This window comes from Scyliorhinus canicula, chromosome 7 (assembly GCF_902713615.1).
Source record: "Scyliorhinus canicula chromosome 7, sScyCan1.1, whole genome shotgun sequence".
Lineage (NCBI taxonomy): Eukaryota > Metazoa > Chordata > Chondrichthyes > Carcharhiniformes > Scyliorhinidae > Scyliorhinus > Scyliorhinus canicula.
Window position 1 is genome coordinate 120,190,247 of NC_052152.1, and position 24,660 is coordinate 120,214,906.

General features: G+C 48.7%; 1 protein-coding gene and 1 non-coding gene across 6 annotated transcripts in view; one reads left to right on the top strand and one right to left on the bottom strand.

Moving 5' to 3' along the window:
- Positions 1 to 2,399: 2,399 nt before the first annotated feature.
- trnav-uac lies at positions 2,400 to 2,472 on the bottom strand. Its single transcript has one exon. It is a non-coding gene; the product is annotated as a tRNA-Val (tRNA).
- Positions 2,473 to 23,067: 20,595 nt separating this feature from the next.
- Positions 23,068 to 24,660, top strand: part of ppef1 (protein phosphatase, EF-hand calcium binding domain 1) — a 152,948-nt gene continuing 151,355 nt past the window's right edge. For all 5 annotated transcript variants that reach the window (XM_038802819.1, XM_038802823.1, XM_038802817.1 and 2 more), the window contains exon 1: positions 23,068 to 23,258. Coding sequence is in view for 1 of the 5 variants with exons in the window: in XM_038802822.1 (XP_038658750.1) it covers positions 23,201 to 23,258 (58 nt within the window). In the remaining 4 variants the exon portion in view is untranslated. The remainder of the gene's footprint in view (positions 23,259 to 24,660) is intronic.

Genomic DNA, 24,660 nt, shown 5'->3' on the forward strand with positions numbered 1-24,660 from the left:
TCATCCATATCTTTTGTTGGTTTTAGAGTTGGCTGGACAACCTCCCCTCTTGCACTCTGTAGACTTGAGCTCATCCAAATCTCTGCTGCTGCAAAGGTACACCAAATTGCGTCCCTATCAACCCCTGTGCTCACTGACCTACATTTGCTCCCAATTTAAAATATTCAAAATCTCATCCTTGCTTTCAAACCCCTCCTTTTTTTTTTTTTTTTCTTTTTTTATAAATTTAGAGTACTCAATTATTTTTTTCCAATATAGGGGCAATTTAGCGTGGCCAATCCACCTACCCTGCACATCTTTGGGTTGTGGGGACGAAACCCACGCAAACACGGGGAGAATGTGCAAACTCCACACGGACAGTGACCCAGAGCCGGGATCGAACCTGGGACCTCGGCGCCATGAGGCACAGGGCTAACCCACTGCGCCACCGTGCTGCCCTTCAAACCCCTCCTTGACCACATCCTCCCAAAGTCAGGCATTTGCTCCTGCCGCACAGGTCTCCAAGGTCTCTGCATTCCTGCAATTCTAACCTTTTGTGTATCCCTGATTTTGACTGACACTTCTGATGATGGTTGTGCCTTCACCTTCTAAACCCTAAGCTCTGGAATTCCCCTGCTAAAATGTGGGCAGCACGGTAGCACAAGTGGATAACACTGTGGCCTCACAGCACCAGGGTCCCAGGTTTTAATTCCCTGCTGGGTCACTGTCTGTGCGGAGTCTGCACGTTGTCCCCGTGTGTGCGTGGGTTTCCTCCGGGTGCTCGAGTTTCCTCCCACAGTCCAAAGACGTGCAGCTTAGGTGGATTGGCCATGATAAATTGCCCTTAGTGACAAAAAAGGTGAGGAGGTTTATTGTGTTACGGGGATTGGATGGAAGTGAGGGCTTAAGTGGGTTGGTGCAGACTAGATGGGCCGAATGGCCTCCTTCTGCACTGTATGTTCTATGTTCTAAAACTCCCCACCTCTAGAATTGGAGGGCTTGGTTTCAAGTGAGAGGGGAGAGATATAAAAGAGACCAGACGGGAAATTCTTCACACAGAGGGTGGTGAGCATCTGGAACAGGCTGTTACAATTAGAGGCGGCAATTGTGTTTCACCTTAAGTAAGCAGGTCAGTGGGATTAAAATGATGTAAAGGCAGGTACAATTTTGTCTTTTAAAATGCAGTTGGATAGTTACATGGGCAGGGTGGGTTTAGAGGGACATGGGCCAAATGCGGGCAAGTGGGACTAGCTTAGTGATAGAAACTGGGCGGCATGGACAAGCTGGGCCGAAGGGCCTGTTTCTATGCTGTAAATATCTATGACTCTATGACTCTTTCCAACTTTAAGACTCTCCTTACACCCTACCCCATTGACAGATCTTTTGGCCATATATCCTAATATCTCCTTATGTGGCCTTGTGTCATAGTTTTGTTTGATTAACATTTCTGTGAAACACATTGAGATATTTTACTATACCATAATAATAATCTTTATTAGTGTCACAAGTGGGTTTACATTAACACTGCAATGAGGTTACTGTGAAAATTCCCTATTCGCCACACTCCAGCGCCTGTTCGGGTACACTGAGGGGGAATTCAGAATGTCCAAATTATCTCACAGCACGTTTTTAGGACTTGTGGGAAGAAACCGGAGCATCCGGAGGAAACCCACGCAGACATGAGCAGAACGTGCAGACTCCGAACAGACATTGACCCAAGCTGAATCGAACCTGGAATACTGGTGCTGTGAAGCAACCGTGCTAACCACCGTGCTACCGTGCCGCCAATAGGTGTGCTGGTTAGGTGGATTGTCTACGATAAATTGTCCCGCAGTGTCCAAAGACGTGCAGATTAACTGGGGTTGCGGGGTTAGGGTGGGGGAATAGGCCTAGGCAGGGTACTCTTTCGGAGGGTCAGTGCAGGCTCGAAGGGCTGAATGGCCTCCTTCGGCATGGCAGGGATTCTATGATTATAACTCCAGGATTTAGAGAGAGTGGGCAGAGGAAGAACAAACAACCAGGCAAGAAACAATTGAAAATGGGATTTGTCCCCAACATCTGATCCCTTTGTCAGTAGCCACTGGATTGGAATTTGAATAAATGTAGTCTCTTCACATGAGGAATTTCTAATGTTTGGGGCAGAACTACATATCTACATATCAAGCAACTGGTTCAAGTACTTTTGACAGATAATTTTTCTCAGCCACCAGCAATGACTGATAAACATTGTAATCTCATCCATGAATAATGCAACTATCTCCATATATTCCCTCCAGCTGCTGCAGTTGAGGCTTGCAGCATTAAAAACATTGAGTAATAATCCACTGCTAACACTCAAAAGTGTCAGATTGACATAAACTGGATAACTAGTTTGAGGTTGAAGTGGAAATTATGAAGTATTTTAAATGAAAAAGAAAAGCTGGTTCCACTGGGGCTCGAACCCAGGACCTTCTGCGTGTAAAGCAGACGTGATAACCACTACACTATGGAACCAGAGGCGAGCGAGCAGAGGACAGCACGACTTATAGCATTTAGTAGGCATGCGCAGACCACTCCAGCGAAACACGGTCACTAGTCCTCCCGGCACAGCGCCCTCTGCAGGTTCGGAGGAATATAATGACAACCTTCACTCCGTGGGTGAAGGCTGTCTAAGGCTTAGTTTAACTTTATATTTATTACAGCACCTCAGGAACTTTTTGAAGCACAATTAGATGGCCACAGATGCAAGTCTTCTATGCTTTTCTTCAGTATAATCACCAAAATGCATTCATTACCCCACACTTTTTCTCTAAATTCTATCTTTTAAAAAATAGTTTACAGAATGTGAGGGAAAGAGTTTCAGGATTTTGACACAGTGATAATGAAGGAACGGTGACCTATTTCCAAGTCAGGATGGTGAATGACTTGGAGGGAAACCTCACGATGAATGGGTTCCCAGTTGTCATTTTTTACCATCTGCCAACTTTGAGCCCATTCTTCCATCTGTTTTCACCAAGGGCACAGTAAGAAGCAGCGCCGGCCCTAGGGTTGCTGGCGCCCCGGGCAAGCTGAACTTCGGCGCCCTTGGGGGGGCGGGGCCGAGGGGGAGGCAGGGGGGCGGACCCGAGGGCGGGGCGGACCGAGGGCGGGGCGGGGGGGGCGGACCCGAGGGGGGTGCGGGACCGAGGGGGGGGGGGACCGAGGGGGGAGGGGGGGGGAGGGACCGAGGGGGGGGGGGGGGAGCGGACCGAGCCGGGGGAGCGGACCGAGCCGGGGGGGGCGGACCGAGCCGGGGGGGCCGCCCTGCGGGAGGGCGGCCACCGCGCATGCGCTGGTTGGCACCGGCCCAACTGCGCATGCGCGGGACCCGAGTCTCTGGCGCCCCCTAGCACATGGCGCCCCGGGCGACTGCCCGAGTTGCCGGTGCCTTGGGCCGGCCCTGGTAAGAAGAGAGAGGTTCACCTGAGGAAGTAGCAGAGCTCCGAAAATTTGTGTTTGAAACAAACCTGTTGGACTTTAACCTGGTGTCGTAAGACTTCTTACTGTGCTCACTCCAGTCCAATGCCGGCATCTCCACATCAAGAATGCAGGTTCAGTTCTGGCCTTGGGTGACTGGAGTTTGCATGTGGGTTTCGTCTGGGTGTTCCAGTTTCCTCCCACAGTCCAAAAACGTTAGGTTAGATGGATTGGCCACGTTAAATTGTTCTTTAGTGTACAAAGCTGTGCAGGTTAGGTGGGGTTAAGGGGGTATGGCAGCGGAGTGGCCCTAAATAGGGTACTCTTTCAGAGGGTTGGTCCAGATTGATGGGCCGAATGGCACTAGGAATTCTATGGTTTTATATGACTCAGTGTCTCATTTTGTTAATGCTCCTGTGAAGCACCTTGGGATGTTTCATTATGCTAAAGGTGCTAGATAAATACAAATGTTGTTGGGCAGATGAAACAAATGCTTGGTCAAAGGCATAGCTTTTAAGGAGTGTCGAATGGAAGAATATTGGATTGGATTTGTTTATTGTCACGTGTACCGAGGTACAGTGAAAAGTATTTTTCTGCAAGCAGCTCAACAGATCATTCAGTACATGGAAGAAAAGGGAATTAAACAAAATTCAAGAAAAGACAAGAAAATACATGAGAATACATAATAGGGCAACACAAGATATGAAAGTGCACCTCAAGTTTCCTTCAGTTACATGCCTAATTCAGCAACAAGACATTAATTACATTTAACTTTACCTACACCAATGCAATATACTCTCCAGTCTGCAGTCAATCAAAACTTTGACCACCCAATTTGATGGCTCAGGTCAGTTTGTATTATGATGTCAGTAGAATGGAAGAATAAAATCCAGTCCCTTCTCATTTGCTTCCCCTTTCCCACCATCAGAAGAATTGTGTTCAGGAAGGATATCCAAATTCCTTATATTAGTTACAAAACCTTTTCACCAAGCACACACTATCTTATTTCACAGTTCTGTTCATTGTAAGAGTGTTATCTATACAAAAATATACATGATTAAAACAATCTCCTGTAACTAGATGTATCAAAGGCTTCATAATTACTTAATAGTGTGTGAATAAAGAATGCAGCCACTGTTAACCTGCTAAGTATCAATATGGGGCAGAGAGGACATTCCAAAGGCAATTTTCCACATTGCCGGGGTAATGAGGATGTTGTAGCTGTACTGGAACAGCTTGCCTAGAGGCGCAACATGTTCTGGAGCACAAGCCTTTAGTACCATTGCAGAAATATTGTCAGGGCCCATAACCTTTGCAGTATCTAGTTTCTTCAACAATCTCTTGAAATCACAAGGGTAAATCGAATTGGTTGAAGACTGGCATCTATGATGTTCGGGACTTCAAGAGGCAGTTGAGCTGGATCATGCGCTCTGTTCTAAATCTATTACAACACAGATGGTATGCTCAGTATGAAGACAGGACTTTGTCTTCACGTGCACTTGTGGTAGTCACTCCTACTGATACTGTTATGTCAGATGCAGCTGCGACAGTCAGTTTGGTGAGCATAAGGTCAAGTATGTTTTTCACTCTTGTTGGCTCCTCACCATCTGCCGCAGACCCAGTCGAGCAGCTATGTCCTTCAGGACTTGACCAGCTTAGTCAGTAGTCAGTAGTGGTGCTGCAGACCCATCTTAGTAATGCATATTGGTACCCCCCACCCTGGGTCCATTTTGTGCCTTTGCCACCCTCAGTGCTTCTTCAACATGGAGTAATGATTCACCAGTTGATGGGAGGAGGTGGATGGTAATCAGCAGGAAGCTTCCTTGCCCATGTTTGACCTGAAGCCATGAGACCTCATTGGATTGGATTTGTTTATTGTCACGTGTACCGAGGTACAGTGAAAAGTATTGTTCTGCAAGCAGCTCAACTAAGTACATGAAAAGAAAAGGAAATAAAATAAAATACATAATAGGGCAACACAAGGTACACAATGTAACTAGATAACACCGGCAACGGGTGAAGCATAGAGGGGTGTAGTGTTAATCAGGTCATTGTGGTAGTCACCACTGTTGTATTATATTGTATATATGGGTATTACGGTAAGGCCCCTGTACTACAGGTACGGGGGTAGATCCCTGCCTGCTGGCTCCGCCCAGTAAGCGGAGTATAAATATGTGTGCTCTCCGAACAGCAGCCATTTCATCAGCAGCTGTAGGAGGCCACACATTTGTGTGTAATAAAGGCTCGATTACATTAGAACATAGAACATAGAACATAGAACACTACAGCGCAGTACGGGCCCTTCGGCCCTCGATGTTGCGCCGACCTGTGAAACCATCTGAAGCCTATCTGACCTACACTATTCCATTTTCATCCATATGTCTATCCAGTGACCACTTAAATGCCCTTAAAGTTGGCGAGTCTACTACTGTTGCAGGCAGGGCGTTCCACACCCCTACTACTCTCTGAGTAAAGAAACTGCCTCTGACATCTGTCCTATATCTCTCACCCCTCAATTTAAAGCTATGTCCCCTCATGTTGGTCATCACCATCCGAGGAAAAAGACTCTCACTGTCCACCCTATCTAACCCTCTGACTATCTTATATGTCTCTATTATGTCACCTCTCAGCCTTCTCCTCTCTAACGAAAACAACCTCAATTCCCTGAGCCTTTCCTCGTAAGACCTTCCCTCCATACCAGGCAACATCCTAGTAAATCTCCTCTGAACCCTTTCCAAAGCTTCCACATCCTTCCTATAATGTGGTGACCAGAACTGCACGCAGTACTCCAGGTGTGGCCGCACCAGAGTTATGTACAGCTGCAGCATGACCCTGTGGTTCCGAAACTCAATCCCCCTGCTTATAAAGGCTAGCACACCATATGCCTTCTTAACAGCCCTATTAACCTGGGTGGCAACTTTCAAGGATTTATGTACCTGGATGCCGAGATCTCTCTGTTCATCTACACTACCAAGAATCTTGCCATTAGCCCAGTACTCTGCATTCCTGTTACTCCTTCCAAAGTGAACCACCTCACACTTTTCCGCATTAAACTCCATCTGCCACCTCTCAGCCCAGCTCTGCAGCTTATCTATGTCCCTCTGTATCCTATAACATCCTTCAGCACTATCCACAACTCCACCGACCTTCGTGTCATCTGCAAATTTACTAACCCATCCTTCTACACCCTCTTCCAGGTCATTTATAAAAATGACAAACAGCAGTGGCCCCAAAACAGATCCTTGCGGTACACCACTAGTAACTGAACTCCAGGATGAACATTTGCCATCAACCACCACCCTCTGTCTTCTTTAAGCTAGCCAATTACTGATCCAAACCGCTAAATCACCTTCAATTCCATACTTCCTTATTTTCTGCAATAGCCTACCGTGGGGAACCTTATCAAACGCCTTACTGAAATCCATATACACCACATCAACAGCTTTACCCTGATCCACCTGTTTGGTCACCTTCTCAAAAAACTCAATAAGGTTTGTGAGACATGACCTACCCTTCACAAAACCGTGTTGAGTATCGCTAATCAACTTGTTCTTTTCAAGATGATTATAAACCCTATCTCTTATAACCTTTTCCAACATTTTACCCACAACCGAAGTAAGGCTCACAGGTCTATAATTACCAGGGTTGTCTCTACTCCCCTTCTTGAACAAGGGGACAACATTTGCTATCCTCCAGTCTTCCGGCACTATTCCTGTCGACAAAGACGACATAAATATCAAGGACAAAGGCTCTGCAATCTCCTCCCTGGCTTCCCAGAGAATCCTAGGATAAATCCCATCTGGCCCAGGGGACTTATCTATTTTGACATTTTCTAAAATTGCTAACACCTCCTCCTTTTGAACCTCAATTCCATCTAGCCTGGTCGACTGAACCTGAGTGTTCTCCTCGACAACATTGTCTTTCTCCAGTGTAAACACTGACGAAAAATATCCATTTAATGCTTCCCCTATCTCCTCTGATTCCACACACAACTTTCCACTACTATCCTTGATTGGCCCTAATCTTACTCGAGTCATTCTTTTGTTCCTGATATACCTATAGAAAGCCTTAGGGTTTTCCTTGATCCTATCCGCCAACGACTTTTCGTGTCCTCTCCTCGCTCTTCTTAACTCTCCCTTTAGGTCCTTCCTGGCTAACTTGTAACTCTCAAGTGCCCTAACTGAGCCTTCATGTCTCATCCTAACATAAGCCTTCTTCTTCCTCTTGACAAGTGCTTCAACTTCCTTAGTAAACCACGGCTCCCTTGCTCGACAACTTCCTCCCTGCCTGACAGGTACATACATTCTACTCTTGTCTCGTCGTAATTGATAGTGCATCAGTCAGTCCATAAAAGGGTCATTTAGGAGTCTGGTAACAGTGGAGAAGAAGCTGTTTTTGTGCGTGTTCTCAGACTTTTGTATCTCCTGCCCTCTGGGAGAAGTTGGAAGAGTGAGTAGGCCGGGTGGGAGGGGTCTCTGTTTATGCTGCCCGCTTTCCCCAGGTAGTGGGAGGTGTAGATGGAGTCAATAGATGGGAGGCAGGTTCGTGTGATGGACTGGGCTGTGTTCACAACTCTCTGAAGTTTCTTGCGGTCTTGGACCGAGTAGTTGCCATACCAGGCTGTGATGCAGCCAGATAGGATGCTTTCTATAGTGCATCTGTAAAAGGTGGTAAGAGTTAATGTGGACATGCCGAATTTCCTTAGTTTCCTGAGGAAGTATAGGTGCTGATGTGCTTTCTTGGTGGTAGCGCTGATGTGCGTGGACCAGGACAGATTTTTGGAGATGTGTACCCCCAGGTATTTGAAACTGCTAACCATCTCCACCTCTGCCCCGTTGATGCTGACGGGGGTGTGTATAGTACTTTGCTTTCTGAAGTAAATGACCAGTTCTTTAGTTTTGCTGGCATTGAGGGATAGATTGTTGTCGCTGCACCTCTGGTGTCCAGAGTCTATGTTGAGGACTCGCAGGGCAACTTCCAGCTGACAGTATATCACTGTGCTGCCACAGGGATGATGATGGTTGTGTCTGAGATATTGTCTGTAAGGTATTCCATGAGTATGACTGTGTCAGTCTGTGGAACAACTCTCTCAATTTTGTCATGAGTTCCCAGATGTTGGCAAGGAAAACTTTGCAGGATCAATGGACTGGGTTGTCGGTTTCTGGTGCCGCAGTCAATGCCAGCTGTTCTGTTTGGATCAATTACTTTTTGCCTTTCTATAGCCGTTTTGTACAGCTACTTGGCTTGTAAATAATTCTGTGTTGTAGCTTCACCATGTTGGTGCTGCTCCTGCACTTTTCATTGAGCCAGGGTTGAATGCCCTTGTTTGAGTGGATATGTTATGGCCATGATGTTACAGATTGTGGTTGAATACCATCCCATTGCACAGAGCACATCACAGAGGCCCACCTTTGAGTTGAGACTCATTGGGTCTGTCGGCCATTTCACAGGCAGTTCAGAGTTGTGGGGTCTGGAGTCACCCTAAAGGAGTATTAGTGGACCAGATCATAGAATCATAGAATTTACAGTGCAGAAGGAGGCCTATCGGCCCATCGAGTCTGCACTGGCCCTTGGAAAGAGCTCCCTTCTTGAGCCCACACCTCCACCCTAACCCCATAACCCAGTAACCCCACCTACCCTTTTTGGACTCCAAGGGCAATTTAACATGGCCAATCCACCTAACCTGCACATCTTTGGATGAGTTTTTAATGATACTCTTTTTTTTTTAAATGTGTTTTATTCCAAACATATTCAAAATTACAAAACCATAAATAAATCATGGAACACTCTCCACATTCCATAGTTCACAGTTCGTACAAGTTTTTTCCTCCTTTTCACCCCCTCCCCACTGCCCAAAACGAACAATCCTCAAAAATGGTCATGAGCAGTCCCCATGGTATCTCAAAGCCCTCCCTTGATCCCCTCAATTTGAACATAATGTTCTCCAGCCAGAGAAAGTTGTACACGTCCCCAGCCAGGTTGCCACCCCGGATGGCGTTGTCGACTGCCATCCCAACAGAATTCTTCGCCGGGTAATTAGAGAGGTGATGGCTACAACGTCGGCCTTCCTCCCCTCTATCAGCCCCGGCATTTCCAACACCCCAAAAATCATCACCATAGGGTCCAGCCCGGCCTCTACCCCCATAATCTTTAATAATATCCCAAACACCCCCTCCCAGTGTGGTAGTCACCACTAGTAGTATATTACATGTATTATGGCACTGCCCGTATATTAGAGGTACTACGGTAAATCCCTGTCTGCTGGCTCCGCCCAGTAGTCAGCGTATAAAAGTGTGTGCTCTCCTGCGCTGCAGCCTTTCTGGTTCCAGCTACAGGAGGCACAACATCTTTGCTCAATAAATCCTTGATTATTTCAGTACTCTCGTCTTTGTGGTAATTGATAGTGCATCACCCAGTATCTCTCCAACTTCTCACAACCCCAGAACATAGGCGGTGATTTGTTGGTCCTTGCCCACACTTCTCGCATTCATCTGTCACCCCCTGAGAGAACCCACTCATCCTCCCCCGACTCATTAGCACCCTAGGCACTATCTTAAACTGAATCAAACTCATCCTTGCCCACGAGGAGGTTGGATTCACCCTGCGGCGCATTACCTCACTCCACACTCCCAATCCTATCTTCTCCCCCCCCAGTTCCTCCTCCATTTCTCCTTAATCCTCACCACCTGTGCTCCCTCCTGTTCCCCAAACTACCCGTATATATTCCCAATCCTACTCTCCCCTTCCATGTCCAGGAGCAGCAACCGCTCCAACAGGGTATATTCCGCCAGCTTGGGAAAACCTCTCCATTCCTTCCACGCCAAGCCCCTCACTTGCATATACCCGAATTCGCTTCCCTTTGGCTCTCCTCTCCTGCAGCTCTTCCAGACTTGAAACCTCTCCTCCAGGTATAGACCCCTTGCCCTCACCAGCCCCACCTCCCTCCACCTCCTATACACACCATCTGTCACTCCCTGCTTAAACCCATGGTTCCCACACAACGGTGTCAGCACCGACACCCCCTCCATCCTAAAGTATCTCCTCAACTGGTTCCACACCCTAATCGTGGACTGTACCACCGGGCGCACCGTGTACTTCCTCGGTTCCAGCGGTAGTGCCACCGTCACCATGACCCTCAGACTGGACCCCTAGAGGACCCCTCCTACATCCTGACCCATTCTAACCCCTATCCTTCCCTCCACCACCTCAACTTCTCTGCATTCGCTGCCCAATAAGAGTGCAGCAGATTTGGTCAAGCCAACCCCCTTTTCTACCTTTGCCTCCGTAGCAGGGCCCTCTTCACCCGAGGTACCTTCCCCTCCCATATCAACTCCAAAATCGCAGTGTCCAGTTTCCAGAAAAAGGCCTTTGGAATTAAGATCGGTAGGGTCCGGAATACAAATAGGAATTTTGGCAAAAGGTTCATTTTGACCACCTGGGCCCTCACGCCAGTCTCCTAAATTCCTCCCTAACCCACCAACTTTGTCAGGTTCTATTTGTACATCATCGCCCACTCCCCGTCACCTGAACCCCCAAATACCTTATGCTGTCCCTGGAAACCCTAAGTGGCAACATCCCCATATTGGCTCCCTGACCCGCTCCATTCACCAGAAACACCTCACTTTTTCCGACATTCAGCTTATAGCCCCGAACCTCTCTAATGTGTCCATAGTTCTCCCCATACTCCAGTGGGTCTGATATGAACAGCAGCAGGTCATCTGCAAACGACAGCCAGTGTTCTTGAGTCCACCTCACAATCCCCTGCCACTCTACTGACCCCCTCTAAGGGCCATCGCCAAGGGTTCTGTCGCCAACACGAACAGCAGCAGTGACAGCGGATACCCCTGCCTCGTTCTCCTGTGCAACCCGAAGCTCGGGAAACTCATTCGGGTTGCACAGGGGAATGAGGCAGCGGTATCCGCTGTCACTGCTGCTGTTCGTGTTGGCGACAGAACCCTTGGCGATGGCCCTTAGAGGGGGTCAGTATATTCGTCACCAGGGCCAAATAGAGCAGAAGCACCCACGCCACAAACTTCGGCCCAAACCCAAACCTCGAACAGTTACCACCACTCCACCCGGTCGAAGGCCTTCACCGCATCCATATAGACCACTACCTCCGGTACCCGTCCCTTCAACTGGGTCATGATCACATTTAATAACCACCTAATGTTACTGGAAAGTTGCCTGCCCTTCACCAAACCCGTTTGTTCTTCTGCAACCATCCCCGGAACGCATCCTTCCATCCTCCCTTCACTTTCACATTAGTGTTTAATAGTAAAATGGGCCTATATGGCCCACATTCCAACAGGTCCTTCCCCTTCTTCAGCATTAGAGTGATCGACGCCTGGGTCAGTGGCTCCGGCAGCTCCCCCATCTCCGCCTCGCTAAACATCCCCAATAGATATGGAGCCAGCTCCATTGCAAACTCCTTATCGAACTCCGCTGGGTAACCGTCCAGCCCAGGGGCCTTCCCCCACTTCATCCCTTTTATGCTATCCATCACCACTCTCAACCCTAATGGCTCCTCCAGTTCGTGCCTCCTCTACTCATCCAGCCGGGGGAATTCCAACTTGTCCAAAAGACGCTCTTGTGCCCTTTCTCACCACCCAAATCAGCCTGATATAACTTCTCATAGTACTCCCTAAATGGCTCATTTATCTTCCCCTGCTCTGACACTACCTCCCACTTCCCTGTCCGTACTCTCAGGATTTCACTAGATGCTGCCTGCCTCCGTAGCTGATGGGCCAGCATATGGCTTGCCTTCTTTCCATATTCGTACTGCACCCCCCTCACCCTCCGTAGCTGCCCCACTGCCTTCCCCATCGTCAGCCAATCAAACTGCCCCTGCAACCTCTTTCTCTCCACCAGTCCCTCCTTGGTGGGGGCCCTCGAATGTTTCCTGTCCATCTTGACTAGCTCGTCTAATAACCGTCCATCCTCCTCCCTCCTTCTTCTATCTCTATGAGCCTTGAATGAGGTAATCCCCCCCCCCCCCCCCAAACCACCACCTTCAATGCCCCCCCCCCCCCCCCCCCCCCCCCCCCCCGGGTGCTGATCAAACTCCACATAATCCCTGATCACTGACCACACTTTATCACAGAACACCTTGTCCACTAGAAGCCCCAGGTCTAACCTCCATCCTGGCCTCTGCTCCTGGCTTGAGCTAAGTCTAACCGCTGACCAGTGCGGTGCATGGCCAGAGATCATGCTTCCCGCATAGTCTGCCCCACCACCCCCACCAACACGTCTCGATTTACCACGAAAAAGTCAATTCTGGAGTATACCTTGTACATGTGCGAGAAGAAGGAGTACTCCTCCTCCCCCAGGTTCCTAAATCTCCATGGATCAACCATTCCCATCCTTCCCATAAACCCTCCCATTCCCTTTGCCATCCTCAACCTTCCCATTGACTTAGTATCATTAAGAATCAACCTTCCCACTGATTTAGTATCATTAACAATCTATCCACCCTCGGCTCCAGTACGCAATTAAAATCATCCCCCCCCCATAATCAACTGATGCATGTCCAGGTCTGGGATCATTCCCAGCTGCCCCTTCACAAACCCCACGTCATCCCAATTTGGTGCATAAACATTCACCAGAACCACCGGCATCCCCTCCATCACCCCGCTCACTATCACGTATCTCCCCGCTGGATTCCGCACTTCCTCGGCCACTATAAACCCTGTCCTTTTGCTCAGTAGGATGGCTGCCCCCATGACCTTGAATCGAACCCCGAGTGAAATACCTGGCCTACGTATCCCTTTCTCAACCTGACCTGATCCTTCACCTGGAGATGCGTCTCCTGCAGAAAGACCATCCCCGCCTTCAAACTCCTCAAGTGAGTGAAGACACAGAACCTCTTCACCGGCCCGTTCAGTCCCCGTACGTTCCATGTTACGAACCTTACCAGAGGCTTGCGCCTCCAGTCCCCTCTAATATCCGCCATCCTCCCCTTCCAATTCTGTCCACTTTTATTTTGCCCTAAACCGGGCCCATCCAAGAAGGCCCTCTTCTCCGTCGGACACTGCTCCCCTTCCATTCGCAGTTCTGTTTCTCCCAGGGCCAACACAGGATCTTCTCCTTCTCCACAATCTTATGGAGCCTCACAATCACCGCGCGCAGTGGCTCCCCGCTCTTGGCTTCTGAATTAGGGACACTGTGCGCCCTATCCACCTCTGGGGCCTTGTCCAGCACCCCTCCACCATCAGCCCTGCCAGCATCGTTGAGACATATCTCATGGCACTCGTGCCTTTCACACCTCCAGGCAAGCCAATGATACTCAGATTCTGCCTTCTGGATCTATTCTCCTGCTCCTCTACCTTTGTCCTCAGCGACTTGCAAAGGTAGCATGGTGGTTAGCACAATTGCTTCACAGCTCCAGGGTCCCAGGCTTGATTCCCGGCTTGGGTCACTGTCTGTGTGGAGTCTGCACGTTCTCCCCGTGAGTGCGTGGGTTTCCTCCAGGTGCTCTGATTTCCTCCCACAGTCCAAAGATGTGCAGACTAGGTGGATTGGTCAGGCTAAATTTCCCTTAGTGTCCAAAATTGCCCTTAGTGTTGAGTAGGGTTACTGGGTTATGGGGATAGGGTGGAGGTGTGCGGTTGGGTAGGGTGCTCTTTCCAAGAGCAGGTGCAGACTCGATGGGCCGAATGGCCTCCTTCTGCACTGTAAATTCTATGAAATTCTATGAAACTAATAAGTCCCCCAGGAGCCCCACCTCCGCCTCCAATGTCACCACCCAATCACTGTGATCGGACATCACCTTCTCCATCTCCCGGATCTGCGACCCCTGTGCTTCCAGACAAGCTCGACTCTCTCCATCGATCCTTTCAGAGGTGTTACCGCTCCCTCGATGGCCTTCGACCGATCCTCACGCATCTCCTTTCACTGCTGGCTGCTCCATCTGGGGTTTTCCAACTTGCGAAAACCCTTCCCCCTCCACCATCTTCACAATTGCTACTGCGCCACAGGCCTCCTCCAGTTCCTTGGCCAGGTCTTTAACCTTCTTCTGCCGAGTCTGATAACCAGCAGACATGCCACTCAAGGGGCGAACCTCTCCTCCACACCTTCAACTACACTTTCCTGTCAAAATTCCTCCTTTTTTGGGTAAAATGAGCTCAAATCAACGCCTTCGAGCCAGAGCTGCCCTGTTTGCGACCACTCACTCCATGGCCGCCACCGGACGTCCCTGGGTTTTTAATCATACTGAATGAGAGTTTCACAGTCACCATTACTGCAACTCGATCTTATTCACTTTTGTTTAAATTTAGAGTGCCCAAATCATTTTTCCCCAATTAAGCAGCACTATAGCGTGGCCAGTCCACCTAGCCTGCACATCTTTGTGTTGAGGGGCTGAGACCCACACAGACACGGGGAGAATGTGCAAACTCCACACGGACAGTGACCTGGAGCCGGGATCGAACCTGGGTTCTCAGCACTGTGAGGCAGCAGTGCTAACCACTGCGCCGCCGTGCCGCCGGACTCTATCGCACTCACCCCTGAATTTATCGATTAATTAACATGGGGGGAATTAAACCTGTGGCCCCTGGCTCACACTGGTCCAGTGACATTACCACTACACCATTGCTTCCCACTCTGTGCACAGCTTTTCAAACCAGTCACTCCATTCATATTATTGCTGGGATTCCTGACTAATTAGCATCAGTGGGCATGATGACAGCCAACATGAGACAATTTCAACTCCTGTATTTAAAGGAATGTCCCAGAAATGTAATTTGTAGGACTTTGAAGTTAATCATCGAACCCTGGAATGGTTCCAGCATTTGATCTTCTCTGTCAACGCTGGCTCTCCACAAAAACAGCACATCCAGTCCCACTACCCCCCACCTTTTCCCCATAGGTGGTGTTTCTCTCCAGTTTGCTTACCTACTTCCCCTTTGAAAGCCACAATTGACCCTGATTCCCAGGTGGTACATTCCATGGCAGGGCGGCACGGTGGCACGGTGGTTACCACCACTGCCTCACAAAGCCAGGGATCCGTCTTGGGTGACTGTCTGGGTGGAGTTTGCACATTCTCCCCGTGCCTGCGTGAGTTTCTTCTGGGTGCTCCGATTTCCTCTCATAGTCTAAAGATGTGAAGTGGATTGGCCATGTTCAATTGTCCCTTAGTGTCCAAGTTAGATGTGCAAGTTAGGTGGGGTTTGGTAGTGGCCTAGGAAGGGGGTCAACGTAGGTAGGGTGCTCTTTCACAGGGTCCCGTACCAGCCTCCCCGAATAGGCGCCGGAATGTGGTGACTAGGGGCTTTTCACAGTAACTTAATTTGAAGCCTTGTGACAATAAGCGATTTTAATTTAATTTAATTTCATTTCATTTCAGTGCAGACTTGGCTCCTTCTGCACTGTAGGGATTCTTTGATTCCCGATCCTAACCACTCGCTGTGTGCAAATAATTTTCCTAATGATTTTGAATATCTCTGTCAAATATCTCCTCAACATTGTCTTCTCTCAGGTGAATTACTCCAGCTATTCCAGTCTGCCTATTTCACTTAAGTTCCTCATCCTTGGGACAATTCTGGTGAATCTTTTCTGCACTCCCTCTGAGGATTTTACATCCTTCATAAAGTGTGTCACCCAGAACTGTGCTCAATACTCCAACTGAGACCAAATCCATGTTTTATGAAGGTTCATAATAAATTACTTGCATTTGCTATGTTATTAATAGATTACAGCCCGGGATACTGTATAATTTAATAATCACTCTCTTAGTCTGTTAAGCCACCTTCATTGCCTTATGCACAAATATACCCAGGATCCTCTGCACCTGCAGCCCATTTAGAATTGTATTGTTATTTTTATGCTGTCTTTCCAAGTTCTTCCGACCAAAATGTACCACTTCACATTTCTCCACAATGAAATTTCATCTGCCATCCATCCACCCATTCCACAAGCTGCAGCTGCATATACACACTTCACTCTCACGTAGGAGGGTGCCCTGGGTGGAGACCCATGCTACCTGTGGCCCTAGGTTCTCAGTGGGCAGTCAGCGGCGTGCGCAGCCGCTTGGCTGCCTTGCAGGCTGCGGCAATAGTGTTCCATGCCCGTCCACCCTGACCCCAGAGCCCACCTCTTGGCCATCCTTCGCTACTCCCCCCGACCCTGCCAGTGGTACGACTGTCAGCAAACTAGAGCGATGTTGGACGCTTTCCGTACCCCATCTCTCTCCCTCATCAGCTATGGCGGTAGTTTCCTGATTTTTAAAAGCACAAGTGAACCTCGATGTTGGGAATTCACCCCAGTGGTGGCGGAGAATCGCGGAGGCCCTGGAGAATACCAAGTCAGACCCGCTAATGATATGCCAACGGTGTTTACTGTATGTCCATTCTTGAACGCATTGACTCCTCTGTCGAGGTGATGGAGAATTGCGGTTTGGCGTGAAATGGGCACCCGCCACGATTTCGGCATTGGAATCGATTCTTTGCCCAATCGCATTTCCCGATTCTACAGTCAGCCGACAGAGAATCCCACCTGAGGGGTTTGCCGTATGAAGAGAGATTGAACAGTTTAGGCCTATATTCACTAGAATTTAGAAGAATGAGGGGAGATCAAATTGAGGTATACAAGATGCTAAAAGGTCTGGATAAATTGATGTGGAGCTGCTGCTTCCTCTTGTGGGGCAGTCTAGAACGAGATGTCATAATCTTAGAATAAGAGGTAGCAAATTTAAAACAGATTTGAGGAGAAACCCCTTCTCCCAAAGGGTTGTGAATCTGTAGAATGCAGGGACAGTGAATAAACTTAAGGAGGAGTTAGACAGATTTTAAATTTGTAATGTGTTGAAGAGTTATGGAGAACAGGCAGTTGAGGCTGTGATAGGATCAGCCATGATCACATTGAAGGTGTTTAAGCTCGGGAGGCTAAATTACCTACTCCTGCTCCTAGGTCATGTGTTCTAGGGAGGAGATGCTCTGGCTCATTATACAATCCAGCTCTTGGTCCGTAACATTGTAGTTAACAGATGAGGAACATACCAGCCATGATTTAATGTCTGAACAGACTTGATGGGCCAAATGGCCTAATTCTGCTCCCAAATCTTATGAACTTATGAATAAATGCTGGGGCACAGCCAACGATGCCCACATCCCAATTACGAATAAAGGAAAAAAAATGTGCAGGTGGGGTTCCAGGGATAGGGCTGGGGAGTGGGCCTAGGTGAGATGCTCTTTCAGAGGGTCGGTGGAGATCAATGGGCCGAATGGCCTCCTTTGCCTTGTAGATTAGCATTGCTGCCTCATAGTGCCAGGGATACGGGCTCAATTCTGACCTCGGGTGACTATCTGTCACGTTCTCCCGTGCGTGTGTGGGTGTTTACTCTGGGTGCTCCAGTTTCCTCCCACAGACCAAAGATGTGCAGGTTAGGTGGGGTTATGGGGATAGGGCAGGGGAGTGGACCTGGGTAGCGTGCTCTTTCAGAGGACCGGTGCAGACCTGATGGGCTGAAAGGTCTCCTTCTGTCGGAATTCTATGGATTATTGCACCTTATTTTATCATCAAATGAAAAGCCATTAGTTTGTCTATTAGTTTGTCTTGGTTTTACACAAGTATTTGACTTGATTTTCTGGTTTGAAGGTATTGGTTCGATATCTATCAGTGTAATTGGTGTAATTATACTCAGGATTATCCATATTCAATTTCATTGCTGCCATATTTATTCATAAATGTGCTTTGTATGATTGATCGGTTGGAACAGTTCAAAGGGTTTCCTTTCAAGCTGCAGTGGTCTATGAACAAACCCACTTCAGAATACCTTCCTATTTCACAGATGCGAGGCCTGATCTGTCTTACATTAAAGGCCGGGCAGAATTTGATTTAAGTTTACTTGCTTTCTGTTGGCATGGTAACTCATTTCGAATCAGCCATATCAAGTGGCATACGCCATTGAAAATGAGATGGGTGAGGTTATTTGTTTTCACATCATTTACATCTCTTTTTGTGAACCTATTCTTGTTTGCTGGCCTTTCATGAAGCCTTTTGCCATTTCCTTTTTTAATCTGTTGAAAGGTTCAAGATGAATCCAATTTGATTATTCCAGCTGCGATGAATAATGGATAACTCATGAATCAAATTACACATTTTCTGATGCAATGATCTGAAACATGAACTCTGTTTATCTCCCTCCACAGGAGCTGTCTGACCTATAGAGTATTTCCAGTATGTTAGGAACATCGCACTCTGTAGCAGGAGTACGCCATTCGGCCCTTCAAGCCTGTTCAGCCATTCAATGGCGGATCTGGTTGTGGTCAGAACTCCATGTTTTTGCCTGACCCCCATAAACCTCGACTCCCTTCTCCATCACAAATCCATCGAACTCAGCTTTAATACGTCAATGACCCAGCTGCCACTGCTTTCTGAGAAAGAGAATTCCAGACTAATGTAACCCTCTGAGAGAACAATTTTTCCTCATCTCCATCTTAAATGGTAGACCTCCCATTTTTAAACTGTGTCCTTTAGTTCTGGCCTCTCCCTCAAGTGGAAACTTCCTCCCTTTATCATCCCGATCAAATCCCCACAGGATTGAATACGTTTCAATGAGATCACGTCTCATTAGAGCTGGCTTTTAAAGCAGACCAAGGCAGGCCAGCAGCACGGTTCAATTCCCGTACCAGCCTCCCCGAATAACTTAATTTGAAGCCTACTTGTGACAATAAGCGATTTTCATTTAATTTCATCTCATTCCAGCTGCACCTCCTGGAAGCCGAGTTTCGAAGCTGGAGCGGCGGCTGGGGACACTGCAGCATCCGTGAGTGGATAGTGTTGTGGATAACACATAAAAAGAGGTGGTCACACCGCGGACTCAGACTCCACAGGCAGGAAGGGAATGGGTGACCACCAGGCAGAGCAAGAGAGCGAGGCAGGCAGTGCGGGAATCTCCAGTGGCCATTCCCCTGCAAACAGATATACCGTTTTAGATACTGTTGAGGGGAATGACCTCAAGGAAAAACAGCAACATCCAAATATGTTGCACCACGGTTGGTTCTGCCACAGAGGGGAGGAGCAAAAAGTGTGGGAATGCAATAGTTATAGGGGATTCAATTGTAAGGGGAATAGATTGGTGTTTCTGTGGCGGCACAATAGACTCCAAGATGGTATGTTGTCTCCCTTGTGCTAGGGTCAAGAATGTCTCGGAGTGGGTACAGGACATTCTGGAGAGGGAGGGTGAACAGCCGAGTCCTGAAAGTAGAATATAGGGAGTTGGGAAGAAAGTTGAGTAGTCGGACTTCAAAGGATCTCAGGATTATTAACAGTGCCACATGCTAGAGTGAAAATAATAGGATGTATTGGATGATTACATGGCTGAAGAAATGGTGTGAGGGGGAGGGTTTCAGATTCCTGGGGCATTGGGACTGGTTCTGGAGTAGCTAGGACCTATACAAATTGGATGGGTTATACCTGGGCAAGACCGGGAACGATGTCCTTGGGAGGGGGTACTTGCTGGAACGGTTGGGGAGGGTAGAAACTAATATGGCAGGGGGATGGGAACCTATGTAAGGATTCAGAACAGGAGGAATCAAGAACAAGATAAAAAGACAGAAAGGAGAATAAGAAAAATGATAGTCAGAGAAATTAAGGGCCTGTATCAGATAATAACACTTTAAAAAAGAGTAGGGACAGGACAAGGTACGTTAAAAGGAGTGGCTTTCAGGTTTTGTACCTGAACTCGCGGAGCATTCAAAATAAAATGGATGAATTAGTTGTGCAGATAGATGTAAAGGGATATGATATAGTTGGGATTACGAAGGCATGGCTCCAAGGTGACCAAGGGTGGGAACTATTTGATGCAAGAGTAGAAAGGGAACTGTGCTCAAACCATGGCTTGCAAGGGAAATTAGAGATAGTATTATATTCAAAGAAGAGACATACAAATTAGCTAGAAAAAGCAATAGACCTAAGGATTGGCAATAGTTTAAAATTCAGCAAAGGCAGATCAAATGTTTGATTAAGAAGGGTGAAATCCAATTTGAAAATTAAACTAGCGGGAAACATAAAAACTGACTGTAAAAGTTTCTATAGGTATGTGAAGAGAAAAAGATTGGTAAAAACTAATGTAGGACCCTTACAGTCAGAAATGGAGACATTCATAACAGGGAACAAAGAAATGGCTGAGGAACTAAATTTGTAGGGCAGCACGGTAGCACAAGTGTCTAGCACAGCACCAGGGTCCCAGGTTCGATTCCCCGCTGGGTCACTGTCTGTGTAGAGTCTGCACACTCTCCCCGTGTCTGCGTGGGTTTCCTCTGGGTGCTCCGGTTTCCTCCCACAGTCCAAAGACATACAGGTTAGGTGGATTGGCCATGATAAATTACCCTTAGTGTACAAAAGGTTAGGTGTGGTTATTGGGTTTCGGAGATAGGGTGGAAGTGAGGGCTTATGTGGGTCGGCGCAGAATCGATGGGCCGAATGGCCTCTTTCTGCACTGTATGTTCTATGTTCTGTACTTTGCTTCCGCCTTCACAAAGGAAGACATGAATAAAGTACCAGAGGTTCTGAGAAACATGTGTTTTAATGAGGAGCTGAAGGAAATTAGTGTTAGAAAAGAAATGGTTTTGGGGAAATTAATGGGATTGAAGGCGGACCCAGGGCCTGATAATCTTCATCCCAGAGTACTTATGGAAGTAATGATGAGTCTTTTTCTGATTGGCAGGCAGTGACTAGTGGGGTACCGCAGGGATCTGTTAATGATTTGGACGAGGGAACTAAATGTATTGGGCTGGATTCTCTGCAGTCCTGCACCGAAATCGTGTTTGGCGCGGGGGCGGAGAATCCAATTTCACACTGAAATCAGGCCTGGCGCGGGTTCGGCAATTCTCCAGGACCCGAGAATTGGCATGGTCGCGGAGTACTCCGCGCGGCTGGGGGCACATTGCCAGAGGCCCGCCCAGCGACCGGCCGAGTTCCCGATGGCATGGTTCTTTTCATTTTTAAAATTTTTTTTAGAATATCCAATTCATTGTTTCCAATTAAGGGGCAATTTAACGTGGCCAATCCACCTAATCTGCACATCTTTGGGTTGTGGGGGTGAAACCCACGCAGACACGGGAAGAACGTGCAAACTGCTCACAGACAGTGACCCAGGGCCGGGATTCGAACCCGGGTCCTCAGCGCCTTAGGCAGCAATGCTAACCATTGTGCCACCGTGCCGCCCCCGATGGCATAGTTCCAACCACCTACCGCTGTTCGGGAAGCTCACATGACGGCTGTGGACTCAGTCCGCAGCCGCCCTGGTGGGGGGCAGGGGGATCGGACACTGGGGGGGTGGGGGGTGGGGGGGGGGGTGGTCTTATAGGCGGGTGGGGGACAGATCAGTGCGATTAGATCATCAGGCACGCGACCGATTTGGGGGGGGGGGGGGGGGGGGGTTGGTCTACATTTTGAATCTGCCTATGCGGTCTGAGTCCGCAATGGGGCTTGGCGTAGCCGCTGGAGGCTGCCGGCATGCGCGTACTCAAAACCGGACGTGCGGGGGCCCGTATCCGCATCTAAAGCTGCATGAACTTCTCTGGCTCCCTGCTAGCCCCTGCAGGTCAGTGAATCGGCTCCACTTTTTCACAGGAATCATCAGAGTGAAACACCAGCGTATTTACGCCGACGTGGAGACATAGTCCCATTTGGAAAGAACATAGAACATACAGTACAGAAGCAGGCCATTTCGCCCATTGAGTCTGCACCGACCCACTTAAGCCCTCATTTCCACCCTGTCCCTGTAACCCAATCTGGGGCACCCTATCCCTGTAACCCAATCTGAGATCTGGGGCGGAATCCGGGCACAGGCCCGCCTGCGGATCGGTGGGCCCCGATCACGGGCCAGGCCACCATGGGGCCACCTCCCGGGGCCAGATCGCCCCGCACCCCCTGAGGACTCCTGTGGAGCCAGGTCCTGCCGGTAAGGACCTGTTGTGATTTACACCGGCGGGACTGGCCGAAAACGGGTGGCCACTCGGCCCATCGTGGGCCGGAGAATCGCTTGGGGTGGGGTGGGGGGGGGGGGGGGGGGGGCGCTGCCAACGACCCCCCCTCGGCGATACTCCAACTGGGTGGGGGGTGGTCAGAGAATGCCGCCCTGATATTTATACTGGGAACTGGTATTGCCCTCTAATGTTTGACTAACACTGAGAAGTAATAATTAACCCTTTACTGGCGCACCTATATACATATTATTACAGGACCCTCACAACGGGCCGCCAGGAGTGTCCAAAAGGAAGATGTTGGTGAAAAGCTACATCTGGTGGCTGGGTTTGGACATGAATATCGAGACATTGGCCCAACAGTGCTCCATCTGTCAGGAGCACCAGAAGTTCCCCACGGTTGCACCTCGACACCCATTCAGGTATGTATAATAGGTCGGCCAGTAAGGCACCGAGCAGAGGGAGAGATTTGGCAGGGATCCACCTGGAGTTGTCTATAACTTTACTGCAAATAGACAAAACTGTTTTAATCTTATTCAGTGTGGACTCCCCGTGCTCTTACTAAACACTGTATGCTTGTTTTATTATTTATTACGGTAAATATTTTCTGCCCATTGCATTTTCTTCCCAAATAACCAGGGTTTCTGCTGCTTTAGAAAGTAGTCACATGACTGCTGATTCTGCCCTGTTCATGCTGAGCAGAGGCTGCACACCGTGCTGGCTGACAAGGTCTGCAGACTGACAACAGAGCAGTGTGGGGAGATAGAGCGGAAAGGCATTCTGCCCACGCACAGCAGGAGCGATGCCAGCTTCTCAGGGCTGCTGTCCTTGCAGGATTGAGGAGATACCCAGCTGGGCAGCTGATGAACAGAGCCACGGTGCCTGAGGGACCCCGATCAATGCAGCTTCATGTCTTGAGAGGTGGGAATAGTTATCTTGAGCGAAGGAGGTTATCTTGAGCTGTTGAGGTGTCAATAAAAGCTGCTTGAATATGGAAGCAGATTTGCTCTGTGCACACCAGTGGTCAGGTTATAAGTGAGATTGTTTGCTATTACAGTAGTGACGGAGAAACATTTTTTGGCTTCTGGATGCGTTTAATCCTGTTTTGTTCATGATTATTAATGCCTCAACAGTTAATAAACACACACAATTAGCATCAAGCCGAGTGGCTGGCAATTGAAAGTGATTTTAATTTTGTTTGCAATATCAACCTACAGGCGGCTGAGACTAATTGGGCTGAAGGTCCAGCTGAGGGACAGTGGGCTGATTGGCCGCCTCCCGTGCTGGGTGATCCTACCACCGAGTAAACATTCATCAATTGCGGCAGCGGGTAAATGAGGGAGGTGGCCAAAGGAATAGTTGAAGTGTTGGGTGGTGGGGGGGGAAACACGGAGGGAAGACTGGGAGGAGGGGTGGAGGGGAGAGGTTGGGGGCTGATCGTTAGTGTTACTAATCCTCCAGGATCAGCCTGGAGCCTCCAGCAATTGAAGATCAATCTCTGGAAGTCACTGCTGTGTGCGGCCCTGGAGAAAAATCACAGTCCTTCAGAGGGATAGGCAGTCGGGGGGGGGCTTGGCATTGCCAAACATGGTGGGTCGGATTCTCTGTCCCGCTGCACCAGTTTTCTGGTGCGACATGGCCCCCGCTGACAGCGGGATTCTCCGTCCCGGCAGCCAGCCAATGGGGTTTCCCATTTTGGGCAGCCCCACTCCTCGGGAAATCCTCGGGCATGAGTACGCTGCTGGCGCAACGGAGAATTCCGCCAGCGGAGAATCCAGCCCGATATATTATTATTGGGTGGCGAATGCTGAAGGTTCGGGGTTGGTGTGGGGATTGGGAGGCTTTATGGGTTCAGATCAGAGGTGAGCTGGCAAGATGGATACAGAATTGGCTTGGTCATAGAAGGCAGAGAGTAGCAGTGGAAAGGTGCTTTTCTGATTGGAGGACTGTGACTAGTGGTGTTCCGCAGGGATCAGTGCTGGTATCTTTGCTGTTCGTAGTATATATAAATGATTTGGAGGAAAATGTAACTGGTCTGATTAGTAAGTTTGCAGATGACACAAAGGTTGGTGGAATTGCGGATAGCAATGAGGACTTTCAGAGGATACAGCAGGATTAGATCGTTTGGAGATCTAAGTGTACAGGTCCACAGGTCACTGAAAGGGGCAACACAGGTGGAGAAGGTAGTCAAGAAGGCATACGGCATACTTGCCTTCATTGGCCGGGGCATTGAGTATAAAAACTGGCAAGTCACTTTGCAGCTGTATAGAACCTTAGTTAGGCCACACTTGGAGTATAGTGTTCAATTCTGGTCGCCACACTA